Source organism: Penicillium argentinense (assembly GCF_028826775.1).
Source record: "Penicillium argentinense strain IBT 30761 chromosome Unknown utg000004l_segment0_segment0, whole genome shotgun sequence".
NCBI lineage: Eukaryota > Fungi > Ascomycota > Eurotiomycetes > Eurotiales > Aspergillaceae > Penicillium > Penicillium argentinense.
In genome coordinates this window covers 3,816,547-3,836,231 of record NW_026622663.1, presented here as the reverse complement: position 1 = coordinate 3,836,231, position 19,685 = coordinate 3,816,547, and the positions used below count along the sequence as shown (strand labels likewise).

The following is a 19,685-nucleotide window of genomic DNA, read 5'->3' as shown; positions in this document are numbered from 1 at the left end:
TCACATCGCAGCCGGAAAATTCGAGTCGATGCTCATCTGCTGCGAAGGGAACTGCTGCAGTTGAGCGACGTACATGGCCTCCTGTTGCTGGTAAGCGTCGGTGGGCATGTACTGCATCTCAGCCTCCGGAGCAGGCGACGGCGAGTAAATATTCACGGCGGGTACGACCTGGTGAGGGTCCTGGGAGGCCATTTGGCACTGAAGGGTAGCACCGTCGGGAGTAACCGGCGGAGTCATAATTCCGTGCCGAACGGCAGTCAACTGCTGGGACTTCTGAGGGGTAGCAAGACCGATTTCTCCATTGTACGGCTTGGACTCCACAGGAGTCTCCACCGGAGGGGTGCATCGAGCGTAGCTAGCCAGCGAAGCCTGGCGGGTGAGGAAGTGCTCCAGGACCTTGGAAACACGAGAGTAGTGAGCCGAGGCGTACTTGCGGGCAACAACAGACGACGGTTGGTGAAGTTGCTGGGACAGACCAACAAGCGTCATCGAGTCGTACTGAGCGACCCACGCAGCAGCACGGGGCTGGGGACGGTTCAAGATGCAGCGAGACAGAGCCAAGGCAGCGCGAGCGAGCTCCGCGGAGGACTTGGAAACGAAATCACGGTGGAACAGGGCAATCTCAAGGATGTACAGAGCCATGTGCTCCACTTCCGCGTCGTAAGCCTCATCCAAGGTGGCGACCTGCAAGAAGCTGTCCACAGTAGGGTGACCAATGGTCCAACCCAGAGTCTGCAGAACGTGCCATTCCATCTGGATGAACATGTCATCGTCATACAACGAGCAGCACATCGACTTCAGTTCCTTGACAGTGGGGACACGATCTTTCTTGTCATTGTACTTCGCAGCAATGAGGAGAGCAGCACATCCAACCAGCTGGTAGTGTCGCTTGTAGACTACCCTCTTAGAGCAGTATCGGTCCAGCAGGTTGATGGCCAAGAACAACGTCGACGGCATAAGCTGGAAGGCAGTGTGGGCCTCGATGAGGAAGTCAAGAAGGTACGGGCGCATGAACCACTGAATCTCGGTCTGAATATCGATGGACTCGACGTCGGGGATAGTTTGACTCTATAGCCACAGGGTCAATGTAAGATGGCGAAAGGGGGGGGGGGGAACCTGTAGGGTGCATGGTAAGTACTTACGTCCATTTCAAGCATGTGCTGCAAGACATCGTCACGGAGCTCCTCGCTGGTAAGGCGGGACAGCTGGTCTGCAATCACGAACTGGCGCTCACGAGAGACGTGCTTGTCATGCTCCTCATTGGCTAGTCTCTCCTCACGGGCATGATGAAAGTCATCTTCCACAAAGAAAGTCTCGCAAGGCTGGAAGCCTGAACGGGGACGCATGAAATCCATATTGGAGTTCACGTGCAAGAGCAGAGGGGGAAGTCGATTAACGGTGCGAAAGTCGAAAGTGCGAAAGTGCAGAAGTCGAGAAGTAGTAACCTGAAGGCCGAGGCGGTAATCCAGGCAGCGACGGAAGATAGAGAGTGACAGCCGTGTCGGTATTAGTTATGGCGAAGGAATGACTGGAGAGTAGTTGGAAAATTAAGGAGTGGACCAGGCAATAGACTGGAAGTTGGAAAAGACAAGGCCACGACGGGGTGCCTAGAGGAAGTCGCCGAATCGGGTGCTGCAAGGCGGTATGGCACAAATTAGCGGACGGCGGTCAGAAATTAAGGGATTATGATTAAAGCGGCGATAATAACGATAAAAGATGCAAGTGAGTGTGTGGGAAAGGTGAAAAAAACGACCATGATGAAGAGTGAAGATAACGAGTCCGTTGGCATCTGATATCCAACGCCAGCCAGGGCCGATCAACTCCTTCGGAGAATACTAACCCAGATAGCGAGCCTTCAGGCAGAGGGTACCAATGCAACCCTTACCGTGACGGCGTGTCTGGCATCTAGGCTAAGCAAGAACGCAGGAATGATCCAATGAATTAGGCTTCTGTGGGATGCCAGTCCTAGAAATGAAGCACGAGTGAACGCCTTCACTCCTGGGGCCGCTGCGTCTGCGGAATGTGGAGTATGAAGGCACAGGACAACCCTATGTAGGGGGCCTCCACGATCGTCAGGGGAGGGCAACGTGCAAGGAATCACACCACAACTCACACTTCACGAGTTAACGTGTTCGTAATGAACCTCCAGGAAGATTGGAAAAAGAGGCCGTGATGATGGGTGTTGGTCGATCAACGACTCAATATCATTTACACACGAGCGGAAACGATACAGAAGTCACTGGTTATGAAAACCGAAACCTGCAGAAATGAACAGCATCAGCATGTATGTCCGCCGATCGAAAAAAGCCAAAACAATTGTCCTGCACAAAAAAGGTATGTGTGTTGCCCCGGGTGTTGATCATCGACTGTCGTGCGTCCACCGGCATGTTGAATAGCACAGTCTAGGAGGAGATTCTCACCACCCCTTCGGCCAACCTCGATCCCTGGGAGTGAACAGGGTAGTTTCCACTGAAAAATAGCCCCGGTCCTGGAGGGATTCGACATCAGAGCCCTGGAGCATGCATTCCGCACTGATGTCCAACTGAATATCATATCATCCCCCCTGATGCCGGGGTCCGCAAGTGACCGGACAACCTGCTTGCGTGGACTCTGCACCCATTTTCCAGCTCCCAGTGTATCTCTCGGTTCGATCGAAGAGGGGCGATATCATGCTCGGCGTTCGACGATGCTCGGTACATGGTTCTAATTTGAACGTGGTACACCACCATCTGGCGGATCCATCACACAACAGACTCCTTTTTTTGGGCACTTTTTTCGGCGTTGATGCCTTTCCACCTTCCGAGGACAGCGTTGTTGAAATGCCAGTCTATGCCCTACGGCCCATCCATCGATATGGAGTATGATGTTCGGAGACTCGAAGATTCCGGCCGGAGCAACACACACCTTGCAGGACGAATTTTTTCGTCGACTCACCAAGCTAACTGGCTCTAAATGAACGGAGATCTGAAAACAGCGAGTTTCCAAATCATCCGAAAGAGTTCCGTGTTATCCCCACCGTTCGCTCGTCTAACCGGCAGGAGCGGGATCAGGGAGGTGGTTTCGTCGGAGGGTCCGGGGATCAGGAGGGCACCGGCGGACGGGACGAAGTGAGGGTTCGCCGTTTGAGCTAACAAACAGTCGAATTGGGAGGGATCGTCAAGTTCGAGGAGGGGATTCGACTCGACAGGAGGTGGTGGACTGAGGGATTGAGACGGTGCTCGATTCTCGGTCAACCAGGCTCCGGGCTCTCCACAAATTGGCAGAAGGGGAGGAAGAAGAAGAAAAGGGTATCGACGAAGAGAAGAAGGGGGAGGAGGGGGAGGGAGGTACAAGGAGGAGGAAATGGGATTCTCTCTCCAGGCGGGTGTGGGAAAGAAAAGAAGACGAGCTGAGACAGAAGAGCAGCTTAGCTGTGCGGTCTCCGTACGGTCATGACGGGGTTTCCGGGTGGAGGCTGAGGTTCCAGTATTGTCCCCGTATTGCGCGGTATCAGGGAGGCGGGGGTCGCTGCAAGGACGCCAGGTGAAACTGTAGGAGATCAATTTACGCCATGAAATGAGGTGTTGGGATGAATATCCCTAGTCAGCTAAACAACCTCAGATACGTGCAGACACAAGTGGTCGATGAATTAGGGCACTGTGGTTTGACTCTTCAACGGGCTTTCTGCCTGAGCCGCTCCCGTACCTGCGCATACCTAAGTATTAAGTAATTTGAACTTCAATAGTATGTATTCGACTCCATCGAAATTCGAATAACATTTCGGCTTAACCTTACTTTTGGACTGATAGCGTGTCGATGACCTCTACATTTACATTTTCCTTTGATTTTTGGCTGTCCTTTCTAATACGCGCATACAGTACTGCGTACTCTGTACCGACGCGGACCCAGCCCTGAGTGGCCCTTGCTCGCGTGGGAAAACGGGTCCATTACGCTGGATGTGTCGACCACTGCGACGCCTGTCCGGATGGGCTGGATGGGTTCCCTGCAGTCTTATCGTGGCGATTGCCTGTAGCTTGCCTGAGCATTTCGCTCATACCTGTATACCAGCGGTGGTGCCAGATCGCGTTTTTGACCGTCTGCCGCGATCCAGTCGTTTTGCGCCGCATCGACGAAACTAGACGAATTCCTGCTCCCTCCTCACGGACTCCCTCGAGGACTCCTTAAATGACTTCGCAAGCAGGCTTTGTTCTCGAAAATCACCTAAAGCAGCACTTGCTCCTTGGTGGGTTCGCACATCGCGACGATCGTTCTGGACAGGCAGCCTGCTGTTCGGGACTCCATAGTAATCTCCAGCCTTCCGATCCCCTACTAGTCCAACAGTAGTCCTTCGTCAGCAGGAGATCCACGGTTCAGGTGCTCAGCCGAGGATTTACTATGTGTTCCTGGGCCGAGTATACCCTATTATGTAGTATGAGTATGAGGAACGTGTCTGGCGTATTGAGGAGGCGGATCTTTACTGCCACCGCCATCCACCACACTGCGTTCCTCTGTGAAACCAACTCTATACTCGGTCGCTTTTTCACACCCCCCCAGTCTCAAATCAACCACACTGTGAGCGCGCATGGCCCCAGGATCGACTTGCGTACCGCGTCTCGGAAGCTGCACCGCCTCTCTCGTTGGCTCGTCAGAGGGGGCCCTCCCCCTGGGAACTGCTAGCCCAGCTAGCGTCTGGTTCACCTGCTAGCAGCGAGGCCGATACGGTCGCGTTCCAGGGTCTCCTGCAGCCTGGGCTCCCTGACTGGCCCGGCGCCCAGGATTGCCCTGCCATTGACTTCATCCAGCCATCGGCTTGGCTGCTTCCTGCCTTCCTGCGGAGGACGGATGGTGCGCCACGGCGGCCCCCCCTTAGGCCCCTCTTCTGACCCGAGCCTCCTTGGTCTTGCAGGGATATCATCTCGCCTCGCTCCCATGTGGGGGACGACTCGCAAAAGCAGGTTCTCATCCCCCGACAACATATCTACAGGCCCCACGTTCCCCGATCCTCTTCCATGGATCCTGATTCGATTGGATCTGGGTATCTGGCCTCAGCTGCCATCGACACGTCCCCTTTACTACTGACCCGACTACTAATACTAGTTAGGTCCCGTTTCGCCCTTTTCTCGGGACTTTATCACTCGTACTAGTCTCGTCGGACGCCGCGCTCTCCGGTTGCACACGCAACGGATGTCCATCTCTCAGAGTCGTTTCGTGGGAACCGGCCGCCGTTCCCTGGGAGCGACTGTCACTATTGTCTCCTGCTTGTGAGACCAAGCGACTGCACTTGATTTGTCCCTGGTCTCGCAGCCCCCCCATGAGGTTTGGACAGGTGAGATGTCTCGATGGCATCCCTTTCGCCTTCCAGAAGATTGCCCATTACTATTCATGGCGGCAGCCCTGAAGTCGGGGTTTCGGGGGAGACACGCGACACGACCGCCCCCTGAGCCACCACGTACATCAACCACCACAATTAGAATCCCATTCTCCATAGTCAACCTCCAAACCCCACCCAATCGTATAGCCCCCGAGTCGTGACCGTTCCACCCTCTCATGGTGCGACTCGGAGCTTGCGTGGGGTCTCCTTGCTTCGTTCCCTTGTTCCTCTCCAGGCCTACGGAGTAAGGTTGAGAGGCTTAAACTTCAGCCATTCAATCCTGGAATGACTCCACCTCCAGCACAAAATGGGCGCTATGCGACTCGGCCGTTTTACAATGCCGCAAGTCCCTCCGACCGGCACGATTCATCTATCTTGGCCCAGATCTACACTTCATTCTATGTACGTAGGCACCGGAGAGCAACGAGCCATGCAGCTCACTTCCCAAGGCTCCCAAAGAATGCAGATCCACATGTCCCGTCGCGCGTTCTCCAGTATTGATCATGATTTACCAGATTCGTGAGGGATAAGAGCATTGCAGGGACAGGGAACTGGAAATGAATCCCCACCCGCCAACGGAGGAATCTGACTGCCTCGCGGGGAGAAGGAGACTTCCAATAACCATCTCAGAGGGTCCTCGGATCTGTACAACCTGACAACGTAAGGGACTTGCCCAGTGCGGCAAGTGAATGATAGACATGGCCAAAATGCAGAGGCAGATCGCAAACATGCCCCTCGGTCTAGTGCAGGGCTCTGAGGGCTGCATCGCCTCCAATGGTCGGAACCCTCCACCTGGCATGCCAGGGACCTGACAACACCCGGCACTGGGTCGTGGTTGATGCACAGTGGGTATTATCAATGACTACTATGATTGCTTATTTCGGGCAGCACATTGCTTTCGCAGCTTGGATGCCTCTTCTGAATTGGAAAGCGTCATCTCACGAGTCGCGCATTTTCCCTCGAACGCGGCCGTGCAGGAGTTCTTTCCTCGAGGAGACTGGCACTATGCACCGCGTTGTCGATCCAGTTTCAACAGTCCAGAGAGGACGATGACAGGAAGGGTTTGCTTGGTTGATGAACGGGCAATGTACGAAGTACAGCAGGCAGGCTTCATACATAGACTTGCCGCAAGTAGTTAAAGCCATACGGTGTGGAAAGTACAGAACATACGACTCTGGCCAGCATTCTACCCTCCTAGAACATTATAGTACACAGAATTAATTCCCGAAGTAACGAAACTGGAACCGCCAACACGGACTCGACGCAAACTCAAAGCGCCCGGGTCCGAAAATAAAAGACACGGCGCGACGCCTTGGATTAAGATCCTAGCACCGGCGACGGGAATTTGTCCCACTAGGCCAAACACAAATCGAGCACGAACATCGACTGGACTTCGCATGGACCTGAGAGCCTGCTCAAACTGACACACAAGATCGCTGCACAAAGTCCACTGGATAGGCGGTACCTTTGCAAAGTGGTCCAAGGCTCCAGAAAAGGGGGATGTAGGACGTGGGCGCTATGGGCCCGCTGCAGGGCGTACACTGTCCCTGTACTCCGTGGCTAGAGTTCCTCTAGGGCGAAGAGCCCGGCAAGCGTCCGGATGGCTTGGAAACTTCTGGTGGATGCGCCTCGATTGAGTAGAAGGGCACCGACGCCCCCGGCTTACCTGGGTATAGGCCGACAGCGCGTCCGATGCGCCCACCCGCGGATGGCAAGGGCCTCATGCTTCATTAAGGGGGCGGTCGTCCGGTCGCATTGGCTCGCACTTGCGACGTTGCGTTCTTTTTGGGAACTCCTCGCGCGCATCGTGTGGTATCCGGGTTTCAACTGCCGACAGTACGGAAGTTGGAGAGAGCGCTTGGAGATTGCCGTCGGGCTGGTCTGGAACCTTTCCATCGGGCTATTTTTACCCGTTGACAACGGCAGCTCGTGACAAATTATTCAACGGATTATGACGGCCTTTCTTGCTTTTATTTCCCATCAATATCGTGGACTTACTGCTGGTAATACCGTTAATTGGCAAAAAAAATTTGAATGCACGACTGAATACTTTAAAGGGGGTGGAGGTCTTCAGTAAACATGGGATGAAGCTTAATCTACCGACGCCCAGGAAATGCACGTCTTGCAAGGAGTCTTCGCCAGCGACCCTCTTACAGGTGCTTTAATCTCCGTTAGAGACAGCATTGCACCACGTTCACTTTCATTTCGAGTGGCTGCTTGACCCCCACCGCAGGGTAGAGACATGGTATACATAGATATATCATCGCCCTTGCATAGTGGTAGATCAGGGACGACAACTCCATGTCCATGTCACGTTAATACCTTTCTCTCACGTTGTGTTTGGCCCTGTCGATCCTGTGTTCCTGCATGTCTTGTTCTGCCTCTAGGCAAGGGAGAAAATCTCCCCGCCCAAATCCTCCTCATGCATCCGACCCGTACAATCTGAAGTAACGGTGTGTCGGCAATCGTGTTATGATGGCGGATTCCGCCATCGGTCTGACCTACCGTGCGCCAGGTAGGGCTTGCCTGCGTGGCTGTAATATGGTACACCTCTGAGCCCTCAATGAATCGCCATCCACATTGTTTTTTGACTTTGAGATTTGCTAGGATATATTGGCGCTAGATATTGGTTGCTATACTTTGAAAGGACCCTCGCTTGAAAACATTAAACTCGAGTTACATGTCAGTTCCAATACTGTACCTACATACAAACGTCGGGTAATCCATACTCGCCACAGAATTTCCATGAGCCCAAGATTTTCGTTTACTTATACAGTAGCGGCGGCCTCTCCAAGACCTGCAGTTGGTTATACATACAGAACGCACCGGTATCATATCAGAATAGGATGGTATCGACGAAAAACAGTCCTACGCCCGCCGAATACTGTACGTCCCACCTGCAAACTAGCTACTCGGAGTACCTGTCTGCCTGCGGCACTGCGGGCGTTCTAAACCATGGAAAGCCTCTCGGTGTTCCGAATACATAACAAAAACTCCACATCGAAATAACGGTTTTCTCTCAGGGCCGTTCCGACAAGCAGAAACCATGGTAGAGACCGGCCGAGCTGAACGCGCGACCGCTAAAAAGATCTGTATTTGACTCGTGGAAAGTGCGGCCGTCGAACACAGCCCTGGGGCTCCATGCACCGTAGTGTCCTCGTACGGCGGAAAACTCTTCGTTTGCGACCTTCGCCCCGCCCCGTTGACGGCTTCCTTTCAATTTTGGTCCACTGTGGTTTGGACATAAAAAACGGAGCGACAGAGTGGCGGTTGTCGAATCAAGCGGGTACCATACGCACAAAGACGGAAATTCAGATCGGGTATGCTTTTGATCTTGCAGAACGTGAATTGGCGATTAAGATGGCGAATAGACTATTTAAATCGAACACCAAAGGTACCTGCGACAAATCCCGATCTTACTCGTCTATCTTGAGGCTCAGCGCTATCTCAAATTTCCACAATTAGGAGCATCGTCAAAGTCAAATACCATAAGACGTCAATAACCCTATCCTCGAACACTATCCTAAGGTACAAGTATGCATGAGCAAACATAAAAGCACGAAAATAATGGCTCTCTTCAACTTTCTGTATCTGCAGCTTCATTACGTATTGAACATGGACTTGACCGGTGAAAATTTTTTTGGTATGGCCCCTCTGCGGAGATCTATAACGTGAAGTTTTTCTTTTCTGCAGCGCGGAGTGGGCTCCGCTCCACCACGTCAATTAATTCTTCCCCTCCGGTTGATCCTTAAGCTGGCAAGATTCCCGGGTCGTCGAGAAGGTGCGTCAAACGTGCATCACAGCACAGCCCTGGAGCCTCGAAAAGACGCACATTTGCCTTTCTCTGAGCAGGATGCTCTACTTTCACCGCAGTGTTGCTTCTGCGTACAGACCATACAAACAGAAGTAGCTCACGAGACAACAGTACTTCATTTCCAGCTCTGCCGATCGGGATTTCTCTCGATCGCAAGGGATTATGACTTAATGCTTGTCAATCTTCTCCAGTAACTACTGGAACTACACGCAAAAATCTTCGCGTGCCCCCATAGCGAATAAGCGTGGTGCTAATTAACAACGCGAACCCGATGGTCAGGACAATATGACCCTCTTTGGTAAAGTGACTGATCCACCCGGGCATGCCTGTGGAGGCTCAACCATGGGTTTAGGCTGGTTTTGGGCCTCTCCTATTCCCCACCCCTTTTCTTTGCAGCTGAACATTGGTCAATCCCTTTTTACCGGCGCTCTTTTAGACTTTGCTGGCATCGATGTTCTTCTGCAGCAGGGATGACCCCAGACTGCTTGTGGACTTGACTCGTAGGACAAAGTAATAGTTTGTGAATTGCTCCCTGCTGCCAATTTAAATTGTCCGATTGAAAGCCAAAGTTGAAGGCAATCGGAGCAGTAAGGCTATCCAATACGAGGCTAATCCTAACATAGCCTAGTGTAAAAAAACCGAGTGGGGAATACCCGTCGTGTAAAGAACAAACGCTCCACTCCAGAACTTTCTGTATAGTACGCATTACTTTACCCCAGCCCAAAAGGGATAAATTGGCCTCACAGTCTGCGTGTTCTGGCAGGCGTGCGGTCATGGACACGTTGCCTAATTCTTCCCAGTCCTCCAACCCCAAAAGGTCGGCCTGCAGTTGCAAGGATCTTTGATCTCGCAGATCGCGCCGCCCATATTTCCAGTCGGAGTTAGTGGCTCGGCTTGGAACTATGCCGTCATCGCCGTCTCGCGTCCCACACTTTGCCTTGGTTGTGCGTGTTCGCTTTTATTTACTGTCTACTGAGACCAGGAACCACGTCCATGTGAATGATTTCGAACGAAGTCAGTTGACCATCGTTCGACCAACTTGAAAGAGACCCCGAAAGCTGCCCATTGCCCAAATCGCTTCCCGGCAGACATGCATTGGCGGCTCGGCCACTGTCCGGATGCGTATGGAGTCCAGTATGCGAACCAGGCTTAAGTTACCAAATTGATTGCCAACTTGGCGCGAATCCCTGTCGCTCACACGCGTGTTCATTCGGCCGTCGCGTTCGACACCGCGTGTATAATCTTTGTCGATTGTCGATCCGGATATCCCAATTCCCTCTTCGAGCCCGACGAACTGAGCTAATCCTCCCAAACCCGGGGCTGGGTTGGGGATGTCCTGGGCTTCCCCAGCGCGCCTCTTCTCCCTTTTTCGGGCTAGAGCGAGGGCATACCATGGCGGCATGCGATGTCTAGCCCAAGATCTACAGTGGAATTCAAGGTTCACCACCCGTGTCCGAGCCCAGCGCTGCGTTCCGCCTCTTAAGCACGCGCTCCGGCGAAATGACGCTCCATCGGTGGCGATGCACCAGCCCGCGCTGAAAGGTCGCACCTTGCCACTTGCCAATTGCAAATTCTCTGGGACGCGACCAGCTCGGAGCGGAACCCGGTTCTCGAGGCGGGGTTGAGGGGGGAGGGGGGTGGGGGTGGCGCCGCGCAGATCTAAAGAGATCGCGAACCCAGTCTCGGGAGTGGAGAGGGCAATTTAACTCAGATTAAGGCATCATGATACGAGCGCGGCCACGGGGAACGGATTTCTCGCAGGATCGATGACAGCCACTCGTGCGGTTTTGGCAGCGATAGTGCGATCACATGGAGTTGACCGGGAACATCTAGTGCTTATTTCGCCCTCAGGAGCTGCTGTTGGAGCGCCCGAGCCCCCTCTTCAGTCCTTAAAAACGGAAAGTCAACCATGGCATAGCCGCAGCTCTAACCTCCGGAACCAGCGGACGAACAGCCGCGCCATTCAATGGATATCTGAACGAGACATTTGCCCCATCTATCGATCGAAGCTTCCCCACCCTGACAATGTCAGTCAAGTCAAAATGGTGGGCAACTGAGGTGGAGCACGATATCCCGAGGTCGACCTTCCCCTCTTCCGCATTTCTGCCGTGATAGCATCCAATCAACGCCAATTGTCCAAGTCGCTGGTTGTTCCCACTGCCTGTTGATCGCGGGCAAAGGCAGTCGAATGCGGGCTGCAATGTTCCAACCTCGATACACCCTATCAGAACTCCGAGAGTGTCGGATCACTCTGGAATCTGATACATAAGAAATGCATGATTCAGGGTTTCTTCCCAGCCACCGTCTTCTCTGCCGTCAAGCGTCATGCTGCAATGGGGCTGCTTTCTGACGTGGCACGCCTGAGCAGCCTCAGGCCTGCAGTTCGAAGCAACCCTAATATGGAATACTCAAGCTGGAGTGCGGGCGGACAGCCGTCATTGGCGGAAGTGTGCCATACGTCAGTGCGCTCGTGGGGCTCTGTGAGACATTCAGCTGAGTCGTCCGAAGCACTCGAAGCACAAGAACGCATGATTTGACGTCGCTGACAGATTCCTTACTCCTGGCATGACCACCACACATGATGGAGCATCTCACGTCATGCGGCGTTCTTCACTGACATGGCTGCCCAACTAGAGCTACTACTGATGTTCAAAGACGCCAAGTTGGGCTCAGGTATCCAATAGCGCCGGCGCAACCATCCCTTAATCTTGTGCAGCACTGTTCATTGCGCTGCGATCAGCGGGCGCTTGGTCGACTGTCAACCGGACTGCCTATGCGTGTCTGATAACACTATTGATCGCTTCTCACCAATTGGTGGATTTGACATTCGAAGACCTACGACCCGTCGGCTTGTCATACCGCAACTTTTGCGTTTTGAAAACCTACCTGGGACCCAGGCCTGTCCAATCGTCTCAATATCTATGTTCTGTCATATGATTGTAGAATATTTTACCATAAAAATAGCTGCTTGTAATTTGTATGCTTGAGCGCAATCCTTGCGAAGACAGCTGCTCTGGTGACCAGGTAGATGACCAGGTAACTGGCCAGGTAAGCTGACTGAGCAAAGAGCACTGTAGTAGGTAGAACGCAGCTTTCAAATATGTATTTATCTTTTCCTGAGACATTCTTCGATTTTCCGACATTTCAAGAGAATCCACTGACCAGCAAAAGTAAATATTTACTTTAGGCTTTCACAATGGCATTCTTTGATCTTGAATTTTGGTGCCTCAAACAACAGGCATCAAGCATGGACTACCACGTGACTAGTCTCCTCCCGCCAAGATATTCCGGCCCGCTAAAATTTATCTACAGAAAAAAAAGTGCCTGCGCAACAGACGGCCAGCTTCGACACCGCACGCTAATTTCCCTGATTTGCACGAAATGAGTGCGTAAGGGCTGGTGTCGCCGCCTCATCTGGAGTGAAATCGAATTAAATTTTCCCTGCTCTGCCCCCGAATCTTATTTTTGCGCCGATTCCTTCGAGTCCGCCCGATACCGAGCTTAGGCTTTCCAACACCGCAGCCATGGATATTCACCGCTGTCGATTCGTGTCTTACAACCCCCAGGCGATCAATTCGCTGGCCTTCTCCCACCCTCCGTCTGCCGATACCGCCGGACGAGGCGTGCCCACCCTCCGACTCGCGATCGGCCGTGCTAACGGCGATATCGAAATATGGAACCCAATGCGCGGGGCCTGGTTCCAGGAGACTATGCTCCGAGGAGGACGGGATCGCAGTATTGAAGGACTCACATGGACATTGGACCCGTCCGAAGATGGCCCGGATGGCTCCAAGCTGCCAGGCAAGCTGCGCCTGTTCAGCATTGGGTATTCTACCGCCGTCACTGAGTGGGATCTCGAGCAAGGACGTCCTCTCCGCCACTCGAGCGGAAATTACGGAGAGATCTGGTGCCTGGCTGCCCAGCCCCGCTGGCAATCCACCAAGAGAGGCAAGGATGGGAAATTTCTGCCTCCCGCCGGGGGCGAGTTTACGGGTCAGCACTTGGCTGCCGGATGTGCCGATGGATCGATCGTGATTCTCTCCACCGCCGACAATGACCTCAAGTTCCTTCGTCTGATGCGACCGTCGACTAAGAGAGCTCGTGTGCTCAGCGTGACTTTCCAGAACCGTAACACTCTCGTTGCAGGCTACGCCGATAGCTCCATCCGTCTCTTCGATATCCGAAACGGCCAGCAATTGCGGACAATCTCGCTTGGAAAGGGACCTTCCGGTGGCCCCAAGGAATTGTTGGTCTGGTCGGTCAAGTGCCTCCCAGATGGTACCATCGTTTCTGGAGATTCTTCTGGCGAAATCCGCTTTTGGGATGCCAAGAACTATTCCCTCACCCAGCGTATCCAGGGTCACCTGGCGGATGTTCTCGATGTGGCCGTTAGTGCCAATGGAGACACCGTCGTCAGTGGTGGTGCGGATCAGAGGACCGTCGTCTATCGCAAGAAGGAAGGTGACAAAGGCGATAAGAAGACTCGTTGGGCAGAGGTTATGCATAGAAGATACCACTCTCATGATGTGAAGACCTTTGCTGTTTATGAGACAAAGGATATCAGCATCGCTGTCTCTGGAGGTATGTGGTTAACCGGTTTTGATTTCAGACTTTACTTTCCTGAGTGCTAACGTAAATCTCTTCTAGGCCCTGATGCGACCCCGATTGTCTTGCCTCTTCGCGAGTTCGGAAAGGAACACCACCGGAAGCTGTCTAGTCTCCCCCAGATTCCCCAACTTACCTCGTCATCCTCTTCCCGCTTGGTTATGAGCTTCTGGGATCGAGAGCTCAGTCTGTGGCGTGTATCCCGAGGCCCGGCTTCGCTGCACGAGAGTATTGATGGCCAAAGACATAGACTTGTTGCCAAGGTCATGATTCAGGGTGAAGAAAACATCACTTCTGCCATACTCTCTCCCGATGGAAAAACTCTTGCTGTTGCGACGATCTCAGATGTCAAGGTGTTCACAGTCCGCCGCCGCAAGGGCGATGAGAAGGGAGCCTTGCGTATTCAAAAGATCGACGTTCCCAAGTCTCTCTCCAGCGAGGGTGCCCGCCTCATCACTATCTCTCCCGACAGCCGCTGGCTTTGTGTGATCCGCCCGAACAGCGAAATCTATGTCGCCAAAATCCAACCCGCCTCGTCCACCGCCGAAAAGCCACAGATTCTTCCTCAATTCGCAAATCTCAAGCGAGCTACTCGCCATGCCCGACACGAAAAACCCTCCCATGGTACTCTGGGTGAATACGAGCGTATCATTCGATCTGTTGTATTCTCCGACGACAGCAAGATCATCGCCGCTGGCGACCTGTCAGGTTGTATTGACACTTGGGTCTTAAACAAAGACACACTTGCAATCACCAACGGTCCCGCCAAGAGCAATGGTGCTTCGGGATCCGATGATGACTCTTCGGATGACGAGGATGAGGATGTTGCAATTGAGGGCGAGCGCTGGTCGCCCGCAGCTCCCGAATCTCCAATTCCTCGCATGAAGTCTGGAATCACCTTGTTGTCGTTCCGTCCGCGTAGTCCCTCTGCAAAGACACAGGGCAACGGCGCCAGCCAAACATCTCCCGCCGGCCTGGACCGATTGATGGTTGTTACCAGCGAACACCAACTCATTGAATTTGAAGTTCTCACTGGAAGATTGTCTGACTGGTCAAGACGCAACCCCAAGGCATGTCTCCCTGCCGAGTTCCGGGGTGTCAAGGATCGTGCCATGGGCTGCATGTGGGATCTCTTTGAAGAACGTGAGCGTCTCTGGCTCTACGGCACCTCTTGGCTGTGGATGTTTGATCTGCTACAAGACTTCCCGACCCCCGAGGAGATGGAAGCCGAAGAGAACAAGATGTCCAATCAGCTTGCTAAGGCATCGAAGCGCAAGCGTGACCCTTCTGAAGATGGCGAGAATGATCGCAAGAAGTCCAACAGTGGTGCCGGTGACCGGATCCCTCGGTCGCAAATGGATATACACCTTGGCACCAAGGTGCGCAAGATTGTTGGAAGCGACGAATCACAGGGCGAGTGGATCTCGCTTGACCAAGAACGCCCGCGAGTCCCGGGTGAGGATGACGAAGCCTACGATTACGATGAGACCTTCGCTACTGGAAACGAGGCCATTCTGGTGCGTCTCCGGCGCGAGGACGGAACCACCGTTGAAAATGGAACCCCCAAGAAGGGAACCCCCAAGGGCAAGCCCACATCCGACGCCAATGGACATGCAGACTCTCCGAAGAAATCGCTGGTGGCGACAAATGGCAGCTCGTCGCAGCCCGCTCGACGCTGGTGGCACACATACAAGTATCGTGATATTCTCGGCATCGTTCCTTTGAGCTCTCTGGCCGGCGACGACGAGGAACTGACTCCAAGTGGAAATCTCGAGGTGGCCGTGGTTGAGCGACCCATGTGGGACGTTGAACTGCCCGGAAAATACGTGAAAAACTATGAGTGAGCAAATGGCTTTTGGTCTCCGTTCTGGGAGACAGTGCTGCTCCGTCTGGACCGTTCTGTAATATTGGTAGAGTATGCGGGAGTACACTTGGCGCTTTGTATATGGACACGGATTTATAAAATAGACACCTTCATGCAAGTTCTGCACATGCTCTTCTATCGCCCACTAGTCTAATTTCAATATTGTACCCCTAGCAGTAGCCCAGTGTATAGTAGTTGTTGTGAGAGCCTCAGTCGAAGGTAATGATGTATGGTGGACTCGGAGGTAAACAGGCCGCAGCTGATCCCTCCCGATCCGGTCCAATGCGGGGGCGCCGCCCAAGCCAACCCTTTAACTCCCCAACTCCCTCGCTCTCATTCTTTGCCTTTGCCCTGCACGCTTTCATTTATCAGAGCTCGAGCTGCTACTGTCTCTTCTGCGAATCCCTCCCGATCCGGCTCCTGTTCGGTCGGCCTAACCTTGTGGAAAGCACCCTGGCAGTTGGGGAGCCTCCTTATCGGTAGGTGGCCTTATCGTCAGCAACTCGTCAGGCTGACCTGGAGTGCCCTTCAGGCAGCTTGAGTATCTGACCTTCATTCCGTGTATCAACCCCCAGAGAGCGCTTTTCAAGACGTCGGCGAGCAGCTGCGATTGCTCGAAACTAAGGGAACCAGGCGATCCAGCTGAGGCAGCCTAGGATCCCAAAGCTTGCGTCTAGGCCGACAAACGCTGGGCGGGGTTCATACGTTCAACGACGTACTGCCGCCTATTCTAAAGATCCTTGCTTCTTTTCAACTTCCTCGCCTAGCTTTCTTACCCTGATATCCTGCCTCGCCTTCTGCAAACTCCTCTTCAAACCTCACATCGAACGCAGCCCGGACTTCCCATGACGACCCCGAGGGACATCACCCTATCCGACAGAACTCATTTAACCATAAACATGGGGATTGCCTACAACGTCTACCTGACCTCCAACAAGATCTTCGGCTGCAAGACATGCAAAACTCACCTTGCAGACTACGATGATATCATAAGCCGGGTAAGTTTTCCTCAACGCTCTCGCTCCACCAGGCAAGTGCCGTGACTAAGATGTCTGTCTCGTTTACTAGCATTTCCGCGGCCAACACGGCAAGGCATACCTTTTCAACACCGTCGTCAACGTAACCAACTCCGAACCAGTCGAGCGCAGCATGACAACCGGTCGACACATTGTTCGCGATATCTCATGCCGACAATGCGGGGATACAGTCGGGTGGAAATACGACAAGGCTTTTGAGAGCTCCGAGAAGTACAAGGAAGGCAAATTCATCCTGGAGGAGGAGCTGCTTTGTGTTGTCGCCTAAGTGGCTCGCTACTCGGACTGTCTTCTGACGACTGTACCGTGTGTGCGCCGTTGGGAGCTCTGTCCTCATCCTCCCACGTTTACGACCGGTATGACCAACCGAGTAGCCAGCGATGACACCTTCTGCCTTCGCTTTGTTTCTTACTGCCTTTCAGTTTCTTTCCTCAGGCGTACTCTCGCCTCCAGACTGATGACTTTAGCTGCTTTGCTTCTTCCCCTTGCTTTTCCCCGTGCTTTTCTTTATTTCTTTTACAGCCATGGAGTTACCAATGGAGTTTCTCGGGATGCGTGGGACTTGCAACTATATGCTCCATGACGCTGGATGATGGAGTCATCTGCAGGGCAGGTCTCCGGACACAATTCGACTTTCCGGCTGGGGCATTCCTGGGACTACAATTTCTCTTTCACGCTATGCCTTTTATGAGACATCTCTGCTCATGAATTTCTTTGCTGCGTTAGTTCCAGTCTAACGAATCTTACCCCGGTTTATTTACGAAACCCCCGCAGAAGCCTTAGCAACTACAAGCCACTAGATCTGTACCATGCATTATCTAGCATCTCGTGTAGGTACCTCGAGTCGTGTGGAGAACATCACTGGCATTTAAGCGTGTCCGGGAACGTATAGACCCACCACACAGACACACGACCGGACCCGCAAATTTCGTCGACTGGGGTGCATTCTCAGCCAAAAAGACCCGGAGCCAACCGCGCCCTACGCCCTACCGGTAGATAGTTTTCCAGAATGTCAGCGGGGTTTGGGTTGGAGGTTCATTTGGTCTCGCAAGGCCGGCCCGGTTAGTTCCGCGACGAATGCTCCAGTTCCACCTCCCGGTTGTAAAGCTTCAATCATCCAGAGTCAATTCCTAGTCCAACGGCACAAAAGACAATAATTCAATATGGCGGCCACTTCTTCGGGGACCATGCAGGCGGTAGTGTTTAAGGAGCCTTTCAAGGTGGCGGTTGAGCAGCGGCCCATCCCAACTGTGCGGGATCCGGAGGACGTCGTCGTCAAGGTGGCATACACGGCGCTTTGCGGGAGGTACGTTCTCCGAGCACCTGCACCCCAGGTACCTTGGTGGAATAATGGTGCTGATGCAGCTTTGACGCAGTGATCTGCATACCTATCGTGGCATTGAGCCCAGCCCCCGGGTCCGATTATGGGCCATGAGTTTATGGGCGAGATTGTGGAGGTGGGCAGTGAGGTGAAGACTCTCCAGAAGGGTGACCGTGTCGTCAGTGCCTTTACGACATCCTGGTATGTATAAAATGGCTCTTTCATTCTAAGGTATTCGCGTGTTGGATATAAGATATCACTCAATTTATAGAAGTCTGACATCATGGCAGTGGCAAGTGCTTCTACTGCAAGCAAGGGTTCTCTTCGCGCTGCGAAACGAGCACACTTTTCGGATGTGAGGTGCTGGACGGTGCCCAGGCTCAATATGTGAGTTCCCCCTCCCTGAAGTCACATGAGGAGAGCATGGTCTCATTCTTTCTATTCAGGTCCGCGTCCCCAACGCCGAGGGCACTTGTATGAAGGCTCCCGAGGGCGTTGACGACAAATACCTCGTACTAATGGGTGATATCTTCCCGACGGGATACTTTGCCGCTAGTAATGCATTCAAGAACTCGACTCCGGAACAGATTGCTGAGCAAACTGTGGTGGTGATCGGCTGTGGTCCTGTCGGCCTCTGTGCTCTGATCAATGCCTTGGAGTTTATGCCTAAGCACATCCTGGCCGTTGACTCTGTCCCATCGAGACTGGAGCTTGCCAAATCGCTTGGCGCAGAGCCCTGGAACTTCATGACTGACCGTGAGGGTCTAGACAAGCGCGTGAAGGAGCTGACCGAGGGTCGTGGTGCCGATGCGGTTATCGAAGTGGTCGGACTGAGTCCGGCGCTGCGTACGGCGTATGAGCTGCTGCGACCGTGGGGAACCATTAGCAGTGTAGGGGTTCACAATGCAGAGGTATGAAAATCATATTTTGATAGCGGTTTGACAAGTAGTCTGTTCGCTGATCGTTCAACTGCAGATTCCCTGGGACGGCAATGACGCCTACAACAAGAACCTCACTGTTCAAATGGGCCGGTGCCCTGTCCGATCAGTGACCCCGCAGGCATTGGAGAACCTAAAAAAGAACCAGCACAAGCTTGGGTGAGTGTTTGTTGAACAGCATCCCCGCCATGCCTTCGGAAGAACGGTGGCTAATTCTGAGACAGCTTCATGACGGAGAAGATCATGCCGTTGTCGCAGGCCGTGGAGGCATATGAGCTGTTTAATGCGATGAAGGTGCAGAAAGTGGTATTTTTGGCGGACGAGTAGACCTGTACATAGAAACTTGCCAGTGACAGTAGCGTCAGGATCGACGGGAGGAGAATAGAGGATAGATGATACATCACGAGTACTTTGGTTTACTGGTCTCGGGTGCACTGGCGTCTCCGCTTAACTCACAACATTCCCTCCTCCAACTCTTCACTTCTCTTTCACGCCCTCCCCATCCTCCCATCCTCCCTCCATCCTCCGCTTCCTTCTCATTTCCTACGCTCTCCTTAACTCCTCCCACGCCTCTTCTCCTTCTCTTCTCCCGACCACCCCACCTCCCCTCTTCCTGCACCCTGGACTTTCCCCTCTTCGCAGTTTGATTTCTCCACTTCGCTCGTGGACCCTCTCAGGTAAGTCGCTCATTTCTCTGGCCGTCATGCACAGTTGCAGGTTGTCTGCCTATGTTTTTGGCGGTCGCACAGTGTCGCCCAT

General features: G+C 53.2%; 4 protein-coding genes across 4 annotated transcripts; 3 read left to right on the top strand and 1 right to left on the bottom strand.

Annotated features, from left to right (window-relative positions):
* N7532_004346 (uncharacterized protein) lies at positions 1-1,355 on the bottom strand (the record flags this gene model as incomplete). Its single annotated transcript, XM_056616840.1, has 2 exons — positions 1-1,068; positions 1,143-1,355. 2 exons carry the CDS (start codon positions 1,353-1,355, stop codon positions 1-3), a joined length of 1,281 nt encoding a protein of 426 aa, XP_056477197.1.
* An 11,333-nt stretch (positions 1,356-12,688) lies between these two features.
* On the top strand, positions 12,689-15,613 carry ura7 (small subunit rRNA maturation protein UTP4; the record flags this gene model as incomplete). The annotated part of the gene is made up of 2 exons (XM_056616839.1): positions 12,689-13,745; positions 13,812-15,613. The coding sequence occupies 2 exons, from the start codon at positions 12,689-12,691 to the stop codon at positions 15,611-15,613; spliced, it is 2,859 nt and encodes a 952-aa protein (XP_056477196.1).
* Positions 15,614-16,532: 919 nt separating this feature from the next.
* N7532_004344 (putative Yippee zinc-binding protein Moh1) lies at positions 16,533-16,935 on the top strand (the record flags this gene model as incomplete). Its single annotated transcript, XM_056616838.1, has 2 exons — positions 16,533-16,631; positions 16,702-16,935. The coding sequence occupies 2 exons, from the start codon at positions 16,533-16,535 to the stop codon at positions 16,933-16,935; spliced, it is 333 nt and encodes a 110-aa protein (XP_056477195.1).
* Positions 16,936-17,830: 895 nt separating this feature from the next.
* On the top strand, positions 17,831-19,253 carry N7532_004343 (alcohol dehydrogenase family protein; the record flags this gene model as incomplete). The annotated part of the gene is made up of 6 exons (XM_056616837.1): positions 17,831-18,001; positions 18,077-18,189; positions 18,279-18,375; positions 18,435-18,899; positions 18,964-19,085; positions 19,151-19,253. 6 exons carry the CDS (start codon positions 17,831-17,833, stop codon positions 19,251-19,253), a joined length of 1,071 nt encoding a protein of 356 aa, XP_056477194.1.
* Positions 19,254-19,685: the final 432 nt, after the last annotated feature.